General features: G+C 43.4%; 1 protein-coding gene across 1 annotated transcript; it reads left to right on the top strand.

Moving 5' to 3' along the window:
- The first annotated feature begins 9,577 nt into the window (after positions 1 to 9,577).
- On the top strand, positions 9,578 to 16,416 carry LOC100136178 (troponin C). Its single transcript, NM_001124456.1, has 6 exons — positions 9,578 to 9,601; positions 12,421 to 12,451; positions 12,752 to 12,898; positions 15,224 to 15,338; positions 15,993 to 16,129; positions 16,385 to 16,416. The coding sequence occupies exons 1-6, from the start codon at positions 9,578 to 9,580 to the stop codon at positions 16,414 to 16,416; spliced, it is 486 nt and encodes a 161-aa protein (NP_001117928.1).
- Positions 16,417 to 16,741: the final 325 nt, after the last annotated feature.

Raw genomic sequence — 16,741 nt, 5'->3', positions numbered from 1 at the left:
ACAGTGGTCTACACCCCCCCCCCCCCCCCATGCGGATACCAGGACGACCCTCAAAGAACGTCACTGGACTTTAGAGGCTGCATTTATTGTAGCTGGGGATTTTTACAAAGCAAATTTGAGGAAAAGGCTCCCAAAATTCTATCAACATATTGATTGTTGTACTTGCGCTGCTAAAACTCTCAACCATTGTTATACTACCTTCCAGAACGCATATAAGGCCCCCCCCCCCCGCCCTCCATTCGGCAAATCGGACCACGATTCCATCTTGCTCCTCCCTTCCTATAGGCTGAATCTCAAACAGGAAGCACCCGGGGTGAGGACTATTCAACGCTGGTCTGACCAATCGGAATCCACGTTTCAAGATTATTTTGATCACGCGGACTGGGATATGTTCACAGTAGCTTCAGAAAATAATATCGACACATATACCAATATGGTGAATGAGTTTATCAGGAAGTGTATAAGAGATGTTGCACCCACTGTGACTGTTAAAACCTACCCCAATCAAAAACCGTGGAGAGATGGGAGCGTTCGCACAAAACTGAAAGCGCGAACCACTGCATTTAACCGGGGAAAGAAGACTGGGAATATGGAAGAGTACAAACAGTGTAGTTATTCCCTCCGCATAGCAATCAAGCAGGCTAAACGTCAGTATAGGGACAAAGTTCAACGGCTCAGACACAAGATGTACGTGGCAGGGTCTACAGTCGTGACCAAAAGTTTTGAGAATGACACAAATATTAATTTCCACAAAGTTTGCTGCTTCAGTGTCTTTAGATATTTTTGTCAGATGTTTACTATGGAATACTGAAGTATAATTACAAGCATTTCATAAGTGTCAAAGGCCTTTATTGACAATTACATGAGGTTGATGCAAAGAGTCAATATTTGCAGTGTTGACCCTTCTTTTTCAAGACCTCTGCAATCCACCCTGGCATGCTGTCAATTAACTTATGGGCCACATCCTGACTGATGGCAGCCCATTCTGCATAATCAATGCTTGGAGTTTGTCTGAATTTGTGGGTTTTTGTTTGTCCACCCAATCCTAGTCCAGGATTGACCACAAGTTCTCAATGGGATTAAGGTCTGGGGAGTTTCCTGGCCATGGACCCAAAATATTGATGTTTTGTTCCCCAAGCTTCTTAGTTATAACTTTTTCCTTATGGCTTGGTGCTCCATCATGCTGGAAAAGGCATTGTTTGTCACCAAACTGTTCCTGGATGGTTGGGAGAAGTTGCTCTCGGAGGATGTGTTGGTACCGTTCTTTATTCATGGCTGTGTTCTTAGGAAAAATTGTGAGTGAGCCCACTCCCTTGGCTGAGAAGCAACCCCACACATGAATGGTCTCATGATGCTTTACTGTTGGCATGACACAGCGCTCACCTTGATGGTAGCGCTCACCTTGTCTTCTCCGGACAAACTTTTTTCCGGATGCCCCAAACAATCGGAAAGGGGATTCATCAGAGAAAGTTACTTTACCCCAGTTCTCAGCAGTCCAATCCCTGTACCTTTTGCAGAATATCAGTCTGTCCCTGATGTTTTTCCTGGAGAGAAGTGGCTTCTTTGCTGCCCTTCTTGACACCAGGCCATCCTCCAAAAGTCTTCGCCTCACTCTACGTGCAGATGCACTCACATCTGCCTACTGCCTTTCCTGAGCAAGCTCTGTACTGGTGGTGCCCCGATCCCACAGCTGAATCAACTTTAGGAGACGGTCCTGGCACATGCTGGACTTTCTTGGGCGCCCTGAAGACTTTTTCACAATAATTGAACCGCTCTCCTTGAAGTTCTTGATGATTGGATAATTGGTTGATTTAGGTGCAATCTTACTGGCAGCAGTATCCTTGCCTGTGAAGCCCTTTTTGTGCAAGCAATGATGACGGCACGTGTTTCCTTGCAGGTAACCATGTTTGACAGAGGAAGAACAATGATTCCAAGCACCACCCTCCTTTTGAAGCTTCCAGTCTGTTATTCGAACTCAATCAGCATGACAGAGAGATCTCCAGCCTTGTCCTCGTCAACACTCACACCTGTGTTAACGAGAGAATCACTGACGTGATGTCAGCTGGTCCTTTTGTGGCAGTGCTGAAATGCAGTGGAAATGTTTTTTGGGGATTCAGTTAATTTGCATGGCAAAGAGGGACTTTGCAATTAATTGCAATTCATCTGATCACTCTTCATAACATTATGGAGTATATGCAAATTGCCATCATACAAACTGAGGCAGCAGACTTTGTGAAAATTAATATTTGTGTCGTTCTCAAAACTTTTGGCCAACTCAATCATCAAGTTTGCAGACAACAAAACAGTAGTACGCTTGATTACCAAAGATGGAGTGACAGCCTACAGGGAGGAGGTGAGGGCTCTGGGAGTGTTGAGCCAGGAAAATAACCTCTCACTCAACGTCAACAAATCAAAGGAGATGATCGTGGACCTCAGGAAACAGCAGAGGGAGCACCCCCTATCCACATCGATGGGACCGCAGTTGGATAAGGTGGAATGCTTCAAGATCCTCGGCATACACATCACTGACAAACTGAAATAGTCCACCCACACAGACAATGTGGCGAAGAAGGCACAACAGCGCCTTGCTATTCAGAAAGACCGCCAATGTGCACACTGCCCACAAAATGAGATGGAAACTGAGGTGTACTTCCTAACCTTTTGCCAAATGTATTGTATGACCATATTAGAGACACATACTTCTCTCAGATTACACAGACCCACAAAGAATTCGAAAAACAATCCAATTTTGATAAACTCCCATATCTATTGGGTGAAATATAACAGTGTGCCATCACAGCAGCAATATTTGTAACCTGTTTCCACAAGAAAAGGGCAACCAGTGAAGAACAAACATATATATTTATGTATATTTCTATTCCCTTTTGTACTTGAACTATTTGCACATCACTACAACACTGTACATAGACATAATTTGAAATGCCTTTATTATTTTGAAACTTCTGTGTGTGTAATGTTTACTGTTCATTTTTTATTGTTTATTTTAGTTCTGTTTATGATCTATTTCACTTGCTTTGGCAGTGTAAACATATGTTTCCCATGCCAATAAAGCCCCTTAAATTGAAATTGAGAGAGGGAGAGAGGGAGATGTGGACTTTACTCTCAGAGAGATGAGAGGCGGTTGATAAGGTGTTAAGTCTGTAACTGGGGGGCAGTGGTGTACTGAACCCACCGTCATGACGATGACGCACAACACTCGCATGACTGTGAAGACCACTGATTACTGAAAAAAGAGCATGTCATCCTTGTTCAGACCTATATTTATCCAAACTCATTAGTCAGTCACATACATACTACCTATATGTACACACACAGGCACAAACACACACAGGCAAAGAGCTCACTGAGGAAAACACATCTTTGATATATTTATCAACATTCAGTACATTGAAGAAAGAGAGATGTATCATTTATTAGGTCCTCATCACACAAATATTTGTATATTTTTTACATTTTTAAATGTAACCTTTATTTATCACACAAATATCATCAAAGACAGTTTAGAGCAAGAAGCCCTGTGGAGACAATGCTTCTGACACTGGTTCATTAGAATACTACATCTGATGATTATAACATTCATATTAAAAAGTTACTGTTTCAGTAGTGTTTCATTTCCCTATAAAGACACTCACGTGGACATAATCTGAAGCTGCTGTCTGTCTGCTGTCTTTGCTGGTTGTCTCACCACCGACAAAGCAGAGGAGAGGGTGGGTTAGGGACTTGGTGGTCCGCTGGACTGGAAAACCAGGCAAGGGAGACAGTGAGTGGCTTTGTCAGTCTGGGTAATGACAGGTTGACGTTTATTGTCCTAGAGGCAGAGCTGAGCGATTTCCCCAATATGGGCCAGCTGCAAAGTCCAAATCGGTTAAGTATCGTAAAAATGTATGAAAACAAGTTTAGGGTTAGGCATAAGGTTAGGCACAAGATTAGCAGGGTGGTTAAGGTTAGGGTTAAGGTTACGGATACGTTTAAAATCAGATTTTATGACTTTTTGGCTGTGCCAGCTAGTGACTACCATGCAGAGTTGTCTCCAGTGCATGAGTCATCTGAATAAATGCCAACCTGCGGGGTAATGCAGCCATTGCCTCATTAGAGAGCCAATGGAAAAAATGCATGACAGTAAGCCCCTCAATGCAAACCTTGTAACCATGAGCCATCAAACAGCAATGGGAAAGATAATGAGACAGAGAGTGAGAGAGAGATATACCCCCTCTCCTCTAAAGCCAAATCCCTTCATCTGAGGCTAATGTTTGCCACTGTTTGAGAGCGAAGAGAGTACAGGCTCCCCTCTGAGTGGTAAATGCTGGCTAGAGGAGCGCTCGCCGTACAGAGATATATAAGTGCCCCAAGCCACTCCTTTAGTCCTTCACTCTGAATACACCACAGAGAGAAAGGGGAGTGAGGGAGAGAGAAAGAGATATATATGAGAGCGAGACGGATGGACTCAGAGTAACCCTTCAACCAAGGAGACAGAGATAGAGGAGAGTGAGGGAGAGAGAAAGAGATAATAATGAGAGAGAGACGGATGGACTCAGAGTAACCCTTCAACCAAGGAGACAGAGATAGAGGAGAGTGAGGGAGAGAGAAAGAGATAAAAATGAGAGAGAGACGGATGGACTCAGAGTAACCCTTCAACCAAGGAGACCGAGATAGAGGAGAGACAGAGACAGGGAGGAAGATACGTGGCCTGCATGACTTCAAAACAACAGTATGTCATTGAGAACCCTTTATGAAATCAAATTGATTGAATATCACCAACTCTGTGATGAAGATGAAGATGATATATTTTGCACCTTTTTCCAACAGAAAGAGGTTTAACCTAGCAAAATGGTGAATTCAACCTATTTTGAAGCAACCATACGATTTACCATACGACAACCGATTTGCCTTCTAGGCTAATGTAGACCCTGAATACTATTCCTATCCTGATCCGACCTAAGCCAAGGCACCCAATGAAGTTCATTCTTATCTTCACTATGACGCATGAAATATAATCATTTGGACATGTGTATTAAGTCATCCATAACATCTGCATAAATGGTTCTCATTAAGGTTACGAGGGAATAAATAATGACTGCAAAACCTGTGTGTGTCTGTGTGTGTGCGTGCATCGGGACTGTGCATGCGTGTGCATTTGTCTGTGCTAATGACGTGTGTGTGTGTGTGTGTGTGTATGTGTGTGTGTGTGTGTGTGTGTGTGTGTGTGTGTGTGTGTGTGTGTGTGTGTGTGTGTGTGTGTGTGTGTATGTGTGCGTGTGTGTGTGTGTGTGTGTGTGTGTGTGCATTTACACATATGTAGAGTTTCTATGGCAACCTCTCAAAAAGCGGTGTGCAGTGAATTTTGGATTTGAGATGTGCTGTCTGATTACGGTGTGTGGAGAGATGGCTAGCTCTTTCGTCAGCAGCCCCTTCCTCTATAAGAGGAAACTGGTGGAGTGCTCCAGTGAAAACGGCCCTCCATATGCTCTTTTTGATGTGGGCTTCTCCAGGCTCTGTCAGCATGCCAACCCACTGTAGATAGACGTCCTTCTTTCTCTGTGTTTCTGGTTCAGTCAGAGAGAGAGATAGGCTTTACATTAGAATCTACTGCCCCCTGTAGAGATGCTCATTAATACTGGAACAACATGCGCTCAGGTCATCTGTTTGGTGGATACTGTAGACTCATCAGCATGCTTTGAGGGGAGATGATAACAAACAGGAGAGGAAACCAACCTCACCAACGAGGACACACAGCTTACCTTGCATGTCAATGGCGGGAGGTGCAGCAGGTAAAATGGGGACTTTTTGCATCGTATCACTGTGAAAATTGTCATGATGCGTTTTGAGGGCAAATAGGAAATCAAATCAAATAAAATGTATTTATATAGCCCTTCGTACATCAGCTGATATCTCAAAGTGCTGTACAGAAACCCAGCCTAAAACCCCAAACAGCAAGCAATGCAGGTGTAGAAGCACGGTGTCTAGGAAAAACTCCCTAGAAAGGCCAAAACCTAGGAAGAAACCTTGAGAGGAACCAGGCTATGTGGGGTGGCCAGTCCTCTTCTGGCTGTGCCGGGTGGAGATTATAACAGAACATGGCCAAGATGTTCAAATGTTCATAAATGACCAGCATGGTCGAATAATAATAAGGCAGAACAGTTTAAACTGGAGCAGCAGCACGGTCAGGTTGACTGGGGACAGCAAGGAGTCATCATGTCAGGTATTCCTGGGGCATGGTCCTAGGGCTCAGGTCCTCCGAGAGAGAGAAAGAAAGAGAGAATTAGAGAGAGCATATGTGGGATGGCCAGTCCTCTTCTGGCTGTGCCGGGTGGAGATTATAACAGAACATGGCCAAGATGTTCAAATGTTTATAAATGACCAGCATGGTCGAATAATAATAAGGCAGAACAGTTGAAACTGGAGCAGCAGCACGGCCAGGTGGACTGGGGACAGCAAGGAGTCATCATGTCAGGTAGTCCTGGGGCATGGTCCTAGGGCTCAGGTCCTCCGACAGAGAGAAAGAAAGAGAGAAGGAGAGAACGCACACTTAGATTCACACAGGACACCGAATAAGACAGGAGAAGTACTCCAGATATAGCAAACTGACCCCAGCCCCCCGACACATAAACTACTGCAGCATAAATACTGGAGGCTGAGACAGGAAAGACTGAAGAGATAGGAATGACAGCATCCCCTTCTTCAATCTCCCATAATCCTTTATGCTAGTTAGCCCTGAGTTTAGCCTTATTACACACATAACCACAATATTATCTTCTCTCTATAGAAATATATGTTGAGATTCTGTTCCTTGTTTGCTTCATATCGATGTTGTGTATTGTCACACTAGAAAGTGTGATGGCTGTTGGACTCAGTTCCCACAGGGAGACCCTGCCTATCTGTCTGTGAGAGGCATGGATACATATATCACTGATGTTTTTCAGATCAGTCTCTCTCTCTGTGAAGTTTCTTTGTTGGTGAGGGTCTTTCTCCCTCTGTGCAACCTGGTCTCAGAGCATTTCGTATTATTCTGTACGTAAAACCGAGACGCTGCATTTAATTTATTATGTTATGTTCGTATGCTATGTATTAATTTGTGGATGTCCATCAATAATTTAGTATGATATGTTACAAATTACAATCCATATTAAATGGAACAAATTTACAAAACGTTCTGTATGTTCCGAATTCGCAAAACATACTACATTTTATGAATTTGCTAAACTGATATGTTACAAATTCTAGCTAGGTGGCTAACATTAGCTAGCTGGCTAATGTTAGCTAGGCTAGGTGTTAGGGCTAGGGTTAGGGGAAGGGTTAGCTAACCTGCTAAGTAGTTGCAATGTAGCTAAAAAGTAGTGAGTAGTTGAAAAGTTGCTAATTAGCTAAAATTGTCCTTGATGAGATTCGAATTTGCAACCTGTGGGTTGCTAGACGTTCGCGTTACATGCCCATCCAGCAACCCCGACCAACCACCCTACTTTCGTTTTTGTCTTAAGTAGCCATACCAAATGTAACATATCATACTACTTCGAGTAGTTCAGATTTACTTTACTATGTTACGTAAAGTCAATGCAACCAGGCTGCTCTATCTCTACGAAAGCTGTAGATGTCAGTGATGATGTTAGTTCAGTGCAGGCTCTCTGTATGTGACTGAGGCTAGTCTTCATGAGTGATGATGATGTTTCCAACCTGACTCTCACTGTGAATGCTCTGTAGGTGAGTGATGTTTCTAGAGTGTGGGGTCCGGCTATGAAACATCTATAAAAAGTGAACGATGTTGATGCTTCAGTGTGGCCTCTGTCTCTGTGAATGTTGTGCGAGGAGAGATGCGTCAAGCTCTCTCTCTCTGGGCTGCTGTTGTGTTGTTGTGCTACAATGTTCATAAACTGTGCCAGTCCCCATTAGCATCCCATTAGAACACAGCAGGATCACCAATAATTCAAAGTCCCTGTCTCAGCACTATACCTTCATTAATACGGTCACACTTTGTGGGTCTTAGAGCCATCACGCATGGGAAGATTATGAGGGAATGCTGATGGTCATATTCATTATCTCTGAATAATATTCCTGTGTAGAAGAAATGGTGTGTGCATACAAATGGATGATATTGACAAGTCACATGTGGTACATGTATGATGCCTTTGGAGTGACTGTCCTTTCCTATCCAACACAGTGGCATAGCAGGGAGAGTGCAGCACAGTAGCAGGAATATATAGCATATTTTGTGGCTAAAATGGTTGACTCTGTTGTGGTTCAGATGTGCCCAGAGGGGTGAGCTGAGGTGCTACTGTTTCATTCCACATCCACAATAGTCTTGTCTGTAGACCTACCCATGATATACAATGCACAAAGGAATGATCTTCCTTAGTCTATTATAAGGTGTTTATTTCATTCATGTTTTCACATGGTTTTAGGCAAATTCACGTTCTTGTATTTGACCCAGATTTCTGACTTGAGCCCCCTGTTGATAAATGGAATATTCTGTTGCACACCTGCCTGCATAACAACATCTCTATTAAAACAAGACAGTCAACACTGCCCTCTGCTGACTGACTGTGTGTAGTTTATATAGCTTCATAGGCCCACAATCACATGCATGATATATTTCAATATATTGTTAACTCTATATTTTTCAACGTTTTTTTTCTTTCCTTTTTTTCTTCAAAATGCTATTTGGTAAAATGCTGTTAGTCAATGAGTAGGACAATGTATACATTCATCCATTAGAGTACATTGACATTTCACTGTACAATTTGGAGGGAGTTAGCTGACATTTTGAATGGACCGTGTCAGATAAGATAATATAAAATTGGACAAAACCCTTGTCAGTTAAATGTGTATTAGTGACACACACAGACACAGACACAGCACATGCACGTGCTCACTCACAAACACATGCACACCAGTGGAGGCTGCTGAGAGGTGGATGACTCATAATAGTGAGCGGAATGGCATCCAACACATGGAATCCAGCCATTCCCGTGAGCCGATCCTCCCCAATTAACCTCCTCTGATGCACACGTCTATATCCCGCAGACCCCTCCCACTCCACAACACACAAACACACACCTGTGTGAATTACCCTGCCTCCCACTCGTGCCCCCGCCCCATCTAACCTCCCTGAACCCCATGCTCTGTTCAGTTACCCACCCTCTGCCCACTCCTGTCCAAAGTCTGCTTTTGCTCTGGTCTGCCTTCCCTGGCCCTCTCCTTTGCCCCTCTGGTCACAGTTTAATGGTGGAATGTTGAGTGTCTCTAGCCTCCTCCCTGGAGATTAGGGTTCGCCATGCATTCCCCTTCACTTCATTCCATTCCAAAGTGTGCCCCCTAAGAGTGGGCTCATTTTTATCTGAGCCTGGTTATTGTTACACACACGCATACACACACAGATGCACGTGAGACACCAAGAGGGCTGGACAGGCAAGCAGGGTAGGGAGGGACCAGGCCCTGCCAGGCTCCAGTTATAAAACCCTCCCAGCATGGGGCCAGTGTCCTGCTCCTAGCTGTGGTCTAACTCCCTCCTCTCTGCCACTACACCCCACGGACAGACGGGCAGCGGCCAAGTCAAGCCGCCACCATGAACGACATCTACAAAGCAGCGGTATGTCCCCCTTCACTCCTACAACAGTGCACATTGTTTAGGGAGACAGTGAAAGTGTTTGTATTTGGTACGGAGCGTCATAATATAAGAATTGATTAAAATATGTTCAATTTGAGATTTTCAGTGATAGGTGAGACAAGTTTTTGGTTATGTGGTCTCTGCCAAGTTAAGTCAAAATTGTTGTCAGATTTCTGTGTAAAGTTTGGTTACTATTTCAAATGAACACTTCAGGATTCACCATTGATTTTAATGAAAGGTACCTGTAATAGTTTTAAAAATTATAGAGGGTAAAAATGTTTAGATAAACAATTATTTCAAATGATATACAGTGGGGCAAAAAAGTATTTAGTCATCATAGGTACACTTCAACTATGACAGACAAAATGAGAAAAAAAAATCCAGAAAATCACATTGTAGGATTTTCAATGAATTTATTTGCAAATTATGGTGGAAAATAAGTATTTGGTCAATAACAAAAGTTTATCTCAATACTTTGTTATATACCCTTTGTTGGCAATGACAGAGGTCATCTCTGTAAGTCTTCACAAGGTTTTCACACACTGTTGCTGGTATTTTGGCCCATTCCTCCATGCAGATCTCCTGTAGAGCAGTGATGTTTTGGGGCTGTTGCTGGGCAACACGGACTTTCAACTCCCTCCAAAGATTTTCTATGGGGTTGAGATCTGGAGACTGACTAGGCCACTCCAGGACCTTGAAATGCTTTTTACGAAGCCACTCCTTCGTTGCCCGGGCGGTGTGTTTGGGATCGTTGTCATGCTGAAAGATCCAGCCACGTTTCATCTTCAATGCCCTTGCTGATGGAAGGAGGTTTTCACTCAAAATCTCACGATACATGGCCCCATTCATTCTTTCCTTTACACGGATCAGTCGTCCTGGTCCCTTTGCAGAAAAATAGCCCCAAAGCATGATGTTTCCACCCCCATGCTTCACAGTAGGTATGGTGTTCTTTGGATGCAACTCAGCATTCTTTGTCCTCCAAACACGACGAGTTGAGTTTTTACCAAAAAGTTATATTTTGGTTTCATCTGACCATATGACATTCTCCCAATCTTCTTCTGGATCATCCAAATGCTCTCTAGCAAACTTCAGACGGGCCTGGACATGTACTGGCTTAAGCAGGGGGACACGTCTGGCACTGCAGGATTTGAGTCCCTGGCGGCGTAGTGTGTTACTGAAGGTAGGCTTTGTTACTTTGGTCCCAGCTCTCTGCAGGTCATTCACTAGGTCCCCCCGTGTGGTTCTGGGATTTTTGCTCACCGTTCTTGTGATCATTTTGACCCCACGGGGTGAGATCTTGCGTGGAGCCCCAGATCGAGGGAGATTATCAGTGGTCTTGTATGTCTTCCATTTCCTAATAATTGCTCCCACAGTTGATTTCTTCAATCCAAGCTGCTTACCTATTGCAGATTCAGTCTTCCCAGCCTGGTGCAGGTCTACAATTTTGTTTCTGGTGTCCTTTGACAGCTCTTTGGTCTTGGCCATAGTGGAGTTTGGAGTGTGACTGATTGAGGTTGTGGACTTTTATACTGATAACAAATTCAAACAAATTTAAATTCATTAAAAATCCTACAATGTGATTTTCTGGATTTTTTTCCTCATTTTGTCTGTCATAGTTGAAGTGTACCTATGATGAAAATTACAGGCCTCTCTCATCTTTTTAAGTGGGAGAACTTGCACAATTGGTGGCTGACTAAATACTTTTTTGCCCCACTGTACATATGGATATTCCCCAGCCAAATGTCCAAGAATTCTGTAATTTGTAATTCTGACATTGCTCAGATAATTCAACTTCCATAACAAACTGTGTCTGTCAAGCGAACACACACAACACCAGCTTTTGAGGAGTGAGGCAAGACGCCATACATCTAGATGCCGTGCCTCTTGAAGCCTATCAGGGTTGATAGGAGCACTCCAGGGCCAGAAGCAGGACAAGACCTTGGTCCACACTGTGGGTTCATTCATGACTACAAATGGAGCAGTCCCACATCTCATAGGCTAATTTAGGCCAGTTGCTCAGAGCCTCCTCCATGTGTGTTTCTGTGATGTCAGAGGAGGGCTTCAGGTCTAGATACCCCCCCCCCATTATCTGTGTGAGCCGCTGGCAGGGCTGTATGTTTATCTGCCTAGCTATCCCTGCCTGTTGCCTGGTGGCTGGTGGGCTGGACTACTACACATGTCTCAGCTGGAAATTACAGCTAGAGGAGTCGAACTTAAGTAAAACACACTGGAATGTGTGTGTGTGTATCGATGTTTGGATGGACATTGTTCAGAGTGTGTGTTTCATTTGTGGTGGACGACAGACAATGAACTCTTACATAAGCAGCTGTCGCCCTCTCACATTTGTGGTAGCTTTTCCAGGATGGATGACCAAGTGTGAAGGACCAAACATAACTGTACCTTTGGTGGGTGAATAAGCTATGTGTAAACTAAAGAAACATTTGAGGTGAACTGTTCCAGAGAATGGGTTCCGCGTTCTGGAGTTTACTGTAAGTCCTCTGAAGGATTCTTTTCATACACTAGATTTCTCTATCAACTGTTTATGATTTAGGACGGGACCTTTCTCACAGAGTAATCTGAAAACTCAAAAAAAAAACTTTGAAATGAATGGAAGAAGATAGGTAATAGAGGTATCATATACATGCTATTGCAAGAATGAAAAATAAGACATTATGCAGTAAAACAGTAAATCGACGTTATGATTTTGGGTTGTAAAAGTAATGTACAACTGTAGTTAAAGAATGGATTCCATAAAATACATTGATTCAATTGCTTCTGAAAACGTTCCATTTCTTAAATAGGTAGAGCAGCTGACAGACGAGCAGAAAAACGGTATGTAAAATGTATTCATTTGTATTTCATTATGGTTAGCTAATCTATGTGGGATATATCCTCAAGTTTTGCTCAATTGAATCACATCTAAAACAATATTAAGCTTAAAAATGTGCACCATTCTCTCCTTCAGGCCAAAATTAAAAGTAAACGTTAGATTTCTCAGGAGGATTAAATAAGATGATTGACAGAAACAATTTTTTACTCTACAGTAGCCCACACATAGAACTGACCATGGAAAAAGAGGGGAAGTGAGGAAAGAATTAGAAATATGGTCCTGTGCTGTGCTGTGTGTTCCAGAGTTCAAAGCGGCCTTTGACATCTTTATCCAGGATGCGGAGGACGGCTGCATCAGTACCAAGGAGCTGGGCAAGGTGATGAGGATGCTGGGGCAGAACCCCACCCCCGAGGAGCTGCAGGAGATGATCGATGAGGTGGATGAAGATGGTAAACACACACACATGAAAGAGAGACTCAAATGATCACAATAGGCACATTTATTTCCCATCAATAGTTCCCATAATGATTCACGTATGAGAGTATTTGGTGAGCTCATCAGACATGGACAAGAATGGTACACAACAAAGACAAGCACTAGTGGTCTGCTCATCAAAAGGCCAATTCATGGCTCAGCAGGGACAGTTGTACACTGTTCTTTGTAAGACCGTAAACACACAAATGAAAAACATCACATGGCTGAGTAGAGTATCTCGTAACATGTAACTGCTACAGATGTAGGATCATAATTTGACCTATATTGTCACCGCAAAATAATCAAAAGTCAAATCAAATCAAATGTTATTAGTCAAATGCGCCGAATACAACAGGTGTAGTAGACCTTACAGTGAAATGCTTTCTTACGAGCCCCTAAACGAACAAGAATAAGATACAAAAGTAACAAGTAATTAAAGAGCAGCAGTAAAAAATAACAATATATACAGGGGGTACCGGTACAGAGTCTGTGTGTGGGGGCACCGGTTAGTTGAGGTAGTATGTACATGTAGGTAGAGTTAATTAAAGTGACTGTGCATAGATGACAACAGAGAGTGGCAGTGGTGTAGAGAGGGGAGGAGGGGGGGTGGGCAATGTGAATAGTCTGGGTAGCCATTTGACTAGATGTTCAGGAGTCTTATGGCTTGGGGGTAGAAGCTGTTTAGAAGCTTCTTGGAACTAGACTTGGCGCTCCATTACTGCTTGCCGTGTGGTAGCAGAGTGAGCGGTTTATGACTGGGGTGGCTGGAGTCTTTAACAATTTTCAGGGCCTTCCTCTGACACCGCCTGGTATAGAGGTCCTGGATGGCAGGAAGCTTGATGTACTGGGCCGTTTGCACACCCTCTGTAGTGCCTTGCGGTCGGAGGCCGAGCAGTTACCATACCAGGCAGTGATGCAACCAGTCGGGATGCTCTCGATGGTGCAGCTGTATGAATTTTTGAGGATCTGAGGACTTTTGTCATGCCCTCATCAAGACTGTCATGGTGTACTTGGACCATGTTAGTTTGTTGGTAATGTGGACACCAAGTAACTTGAAGCTCTCAACCTGCTCCACTGCAGCCCAGTCGATGAGAATGTGAGTGTGCTCGGTCCTCTTTTTCCTGTAGTCCACAATAATCTCATTTTGTCTTGATAACGTTGAGGGAGAGGTTGTCGTCCTGGCATCACACGGCCAGGCCTCTGACCTCCTCCCTATAGGCTGTCTCATTATTGTCGGTGATCAGGCCTACCACTGTTGTGTCAATGGGCAAATTTAATGATGGAGTGCAGTCATGAGTGAACAGGGAGTACAGGAGGGGGCTAGGCAAGCACCCCTGAGGTGCCTGTGTTGAGGATCAGCGTGGTGGATGTGTTGTTACCTACCCTTACCAACCAGGGGTCGGCCCGTCAGAAAGTCCAGGATCCCGTTGCAGAGGGAGGTGTTTAGTCCCAGGGTCCTTAGCTTATTGATGAGCTTTAAGGGCACTATGGTGTTGAACGCTGTCAATGAATAGCATTCTCACATAGGTGTTCCTTCTGTCCAGATGGGAAAGGGCAGTGTGGAGTGCAATAGAGACTGCATCATCTGTGGATCTGTTGGGGCGGTATGCAAATTGTAGTGGGTCTAGGGTTTCTGGGATGATGGTGTTGAGGTGAGACATGACCAGCCTTTCAAACCTCTTCAAAGCACATGAATGCTACCGGTCAGTAGTCATTTAGGCAGGTTACCTTAGTGTTCTTGGGCACAGGCACCATGGTGGTCTGCTTGAAACATGTTGGTATTACAGACTCGGACAGGGAGAAGTTGAAAATGTCAGTGAAGACACTTGCTAGTTGGTCAGCGCATGCTCACAGTACACATCCTGGTAATCGTCTGGCACTCACTCACATCGGCTGCGGAGAGCGTGATCACACAGTCTTCCGGTACAGCTGGTGCTCTCATGCATGTTTCAGTGTTATTTGCTTCGAAGCGAGCATAGAAGTAGTTTAGCTCATACGGCAGGCTCCTAGTCCTGCAGCAACAGGATTATAACGTTTAGTCCATAATATTGCTTGATCAGTGGTTAGGCTATTAACTGGCCAAAAGTAGGCTACATGAAAAGTGCAATACGGTTAATATAACCATGTGTTGGTGAGGGTTTTCAGTGAATTCATGTAAATACCAAAGCTCATATGCATTTCCTGCGGTGCAGGAAAATTCTCAGCAAAAAAAGAGTAATCAAATGAAGGTCTATATATCAAAGACAGGCTCCTTGACCCAAAACGTTGTGCGACATCATCCTGTTGCTGTGTCTTTGCAGGCAGTGGAACTGTGGACTTTGATGAGTTCCTGGTGATGATGGTGAGGTGCATGAAGGACGACAGCAAAGGGAAAACAGAGGAGGAACTGGCAGATCTCTTCTGCATGTTTGACAAGTATGTTTATCCTCATAAGTACATGAGGAGACTCGTAAGGGGGATGAACTCTGGAAAAGTAACTTTTCATAGTCTTACCCAACTAACCCACAGTTTATGGATGGATTATAGCGTATTAGATTTATACAGTGCTTTTCACCAGGACTAACATGTTCAACACTCTATAGGAGTACCTTACCCTGCTATCACCAATGTGCAGAACCCACATGGTTGATATATGACAGCACTCACTACACCGACTCCAGCTGAACGTTTATGATTTTTCTATTCAAAAAAGAGAAGTTTTGCCTTAGATGGTTCTTGATAACTACACATTTTTTGTAAAACAGATTTATTGGATCAGTTGGTGCAATTCTACCACCAGGATAGAGATACACAGGAATGTACACTATAGTTGTAGCTTGTTGTGACAGTTAGTTTCTCTTTTAGCCTACTTGTCATTGGCAACTATGAAGCCTTTTTAAATACAGAAACAGTCATGTAGCCAGGTAAATAAATATAGAATAATAATAATAATAATAATTTGTGCCATTTAGCAGACACTTGTATCCAAAGTGACTTACATTCATGCGTGCATGCATTTTTGTATGGGTGGTCCCAGCAGGAACAAATTTGTAAAGCAGTATAAATAATCCTCTTCTCCTATGCCCCCAGGAATGCGGACGGCTATATAGACCTGCAGGAGCTGAAGGTAATGCTGGAGGCCACAGGGGAGGCCATCACTGAGGACGACATTGAGGAGCTCATGAAGGACGGAGACAAGAACAACGATGGGAAAATCGACTACGACGGTGAGGTTTTGACAATGACACACTATGGAGACAGAAGCATTCCTTCCTCTGATCTTGTATTCATGATAATGATGCAATTGAAAATATGGATATTTCACTGCTGGAAAGGAAATTGTCAATATAAATGATGCATGGTAACATATTATTCACAAGTAAAGCAGTGCAGTGACCAAAGTGAGTAAATCGTTTTTTCTTTGTGTTCAATTCAGATTGTAGTTGACTAAATGACTCCCCTTCTCCTCCCCTTCATTCCAGAGTTTTTAGAGTTCATGAAAGGAGTAGAATAAAGAACATCAATAGACGACAGAGTCCCCTGGCCCTTGATGACATTTTTGTGTTTCACATCTACATCACAGACATCTATGGACAACCGGAGGATGACTTTTGGGTGTCATCGGCAGAACTTCTGAACGACTTGCACGATTTAGTTGAATAATCAATCTATCTAATTGCTTACGTATTTTTAGAACGACCATTTCTTGCATTGTTTTAAATACAGTTTGTAACTCGTTTTGGTGTCCATAGACTGCATTTGTTTAAATGTAAGCAGCCGAAAATAATCACATAACTCGCATATCACTTCAGTGTGGCTACTTGAACTATGTATTACTG

This window comes from Oncorhynchus mykiss, chromosome 16, assembly GCF_013265735.2.
Source record: "Oncorhynchus mykiss isolate Arlee chromosome 16, USDA_OmykA_1.1, whole genome shotgun sequence".
Taxonomy (NCBI): Eukaryota; Metazoa; Chordata; class Actinopteri; order Salmoniformes; family Salmonidae; genus Oncorhynchus; species Oncorhynchus mykiss.
Note: the sequence above shows the minus strand (reverse complement) of the source record. Positions and strands in the feature narration are given on the sequence as shown.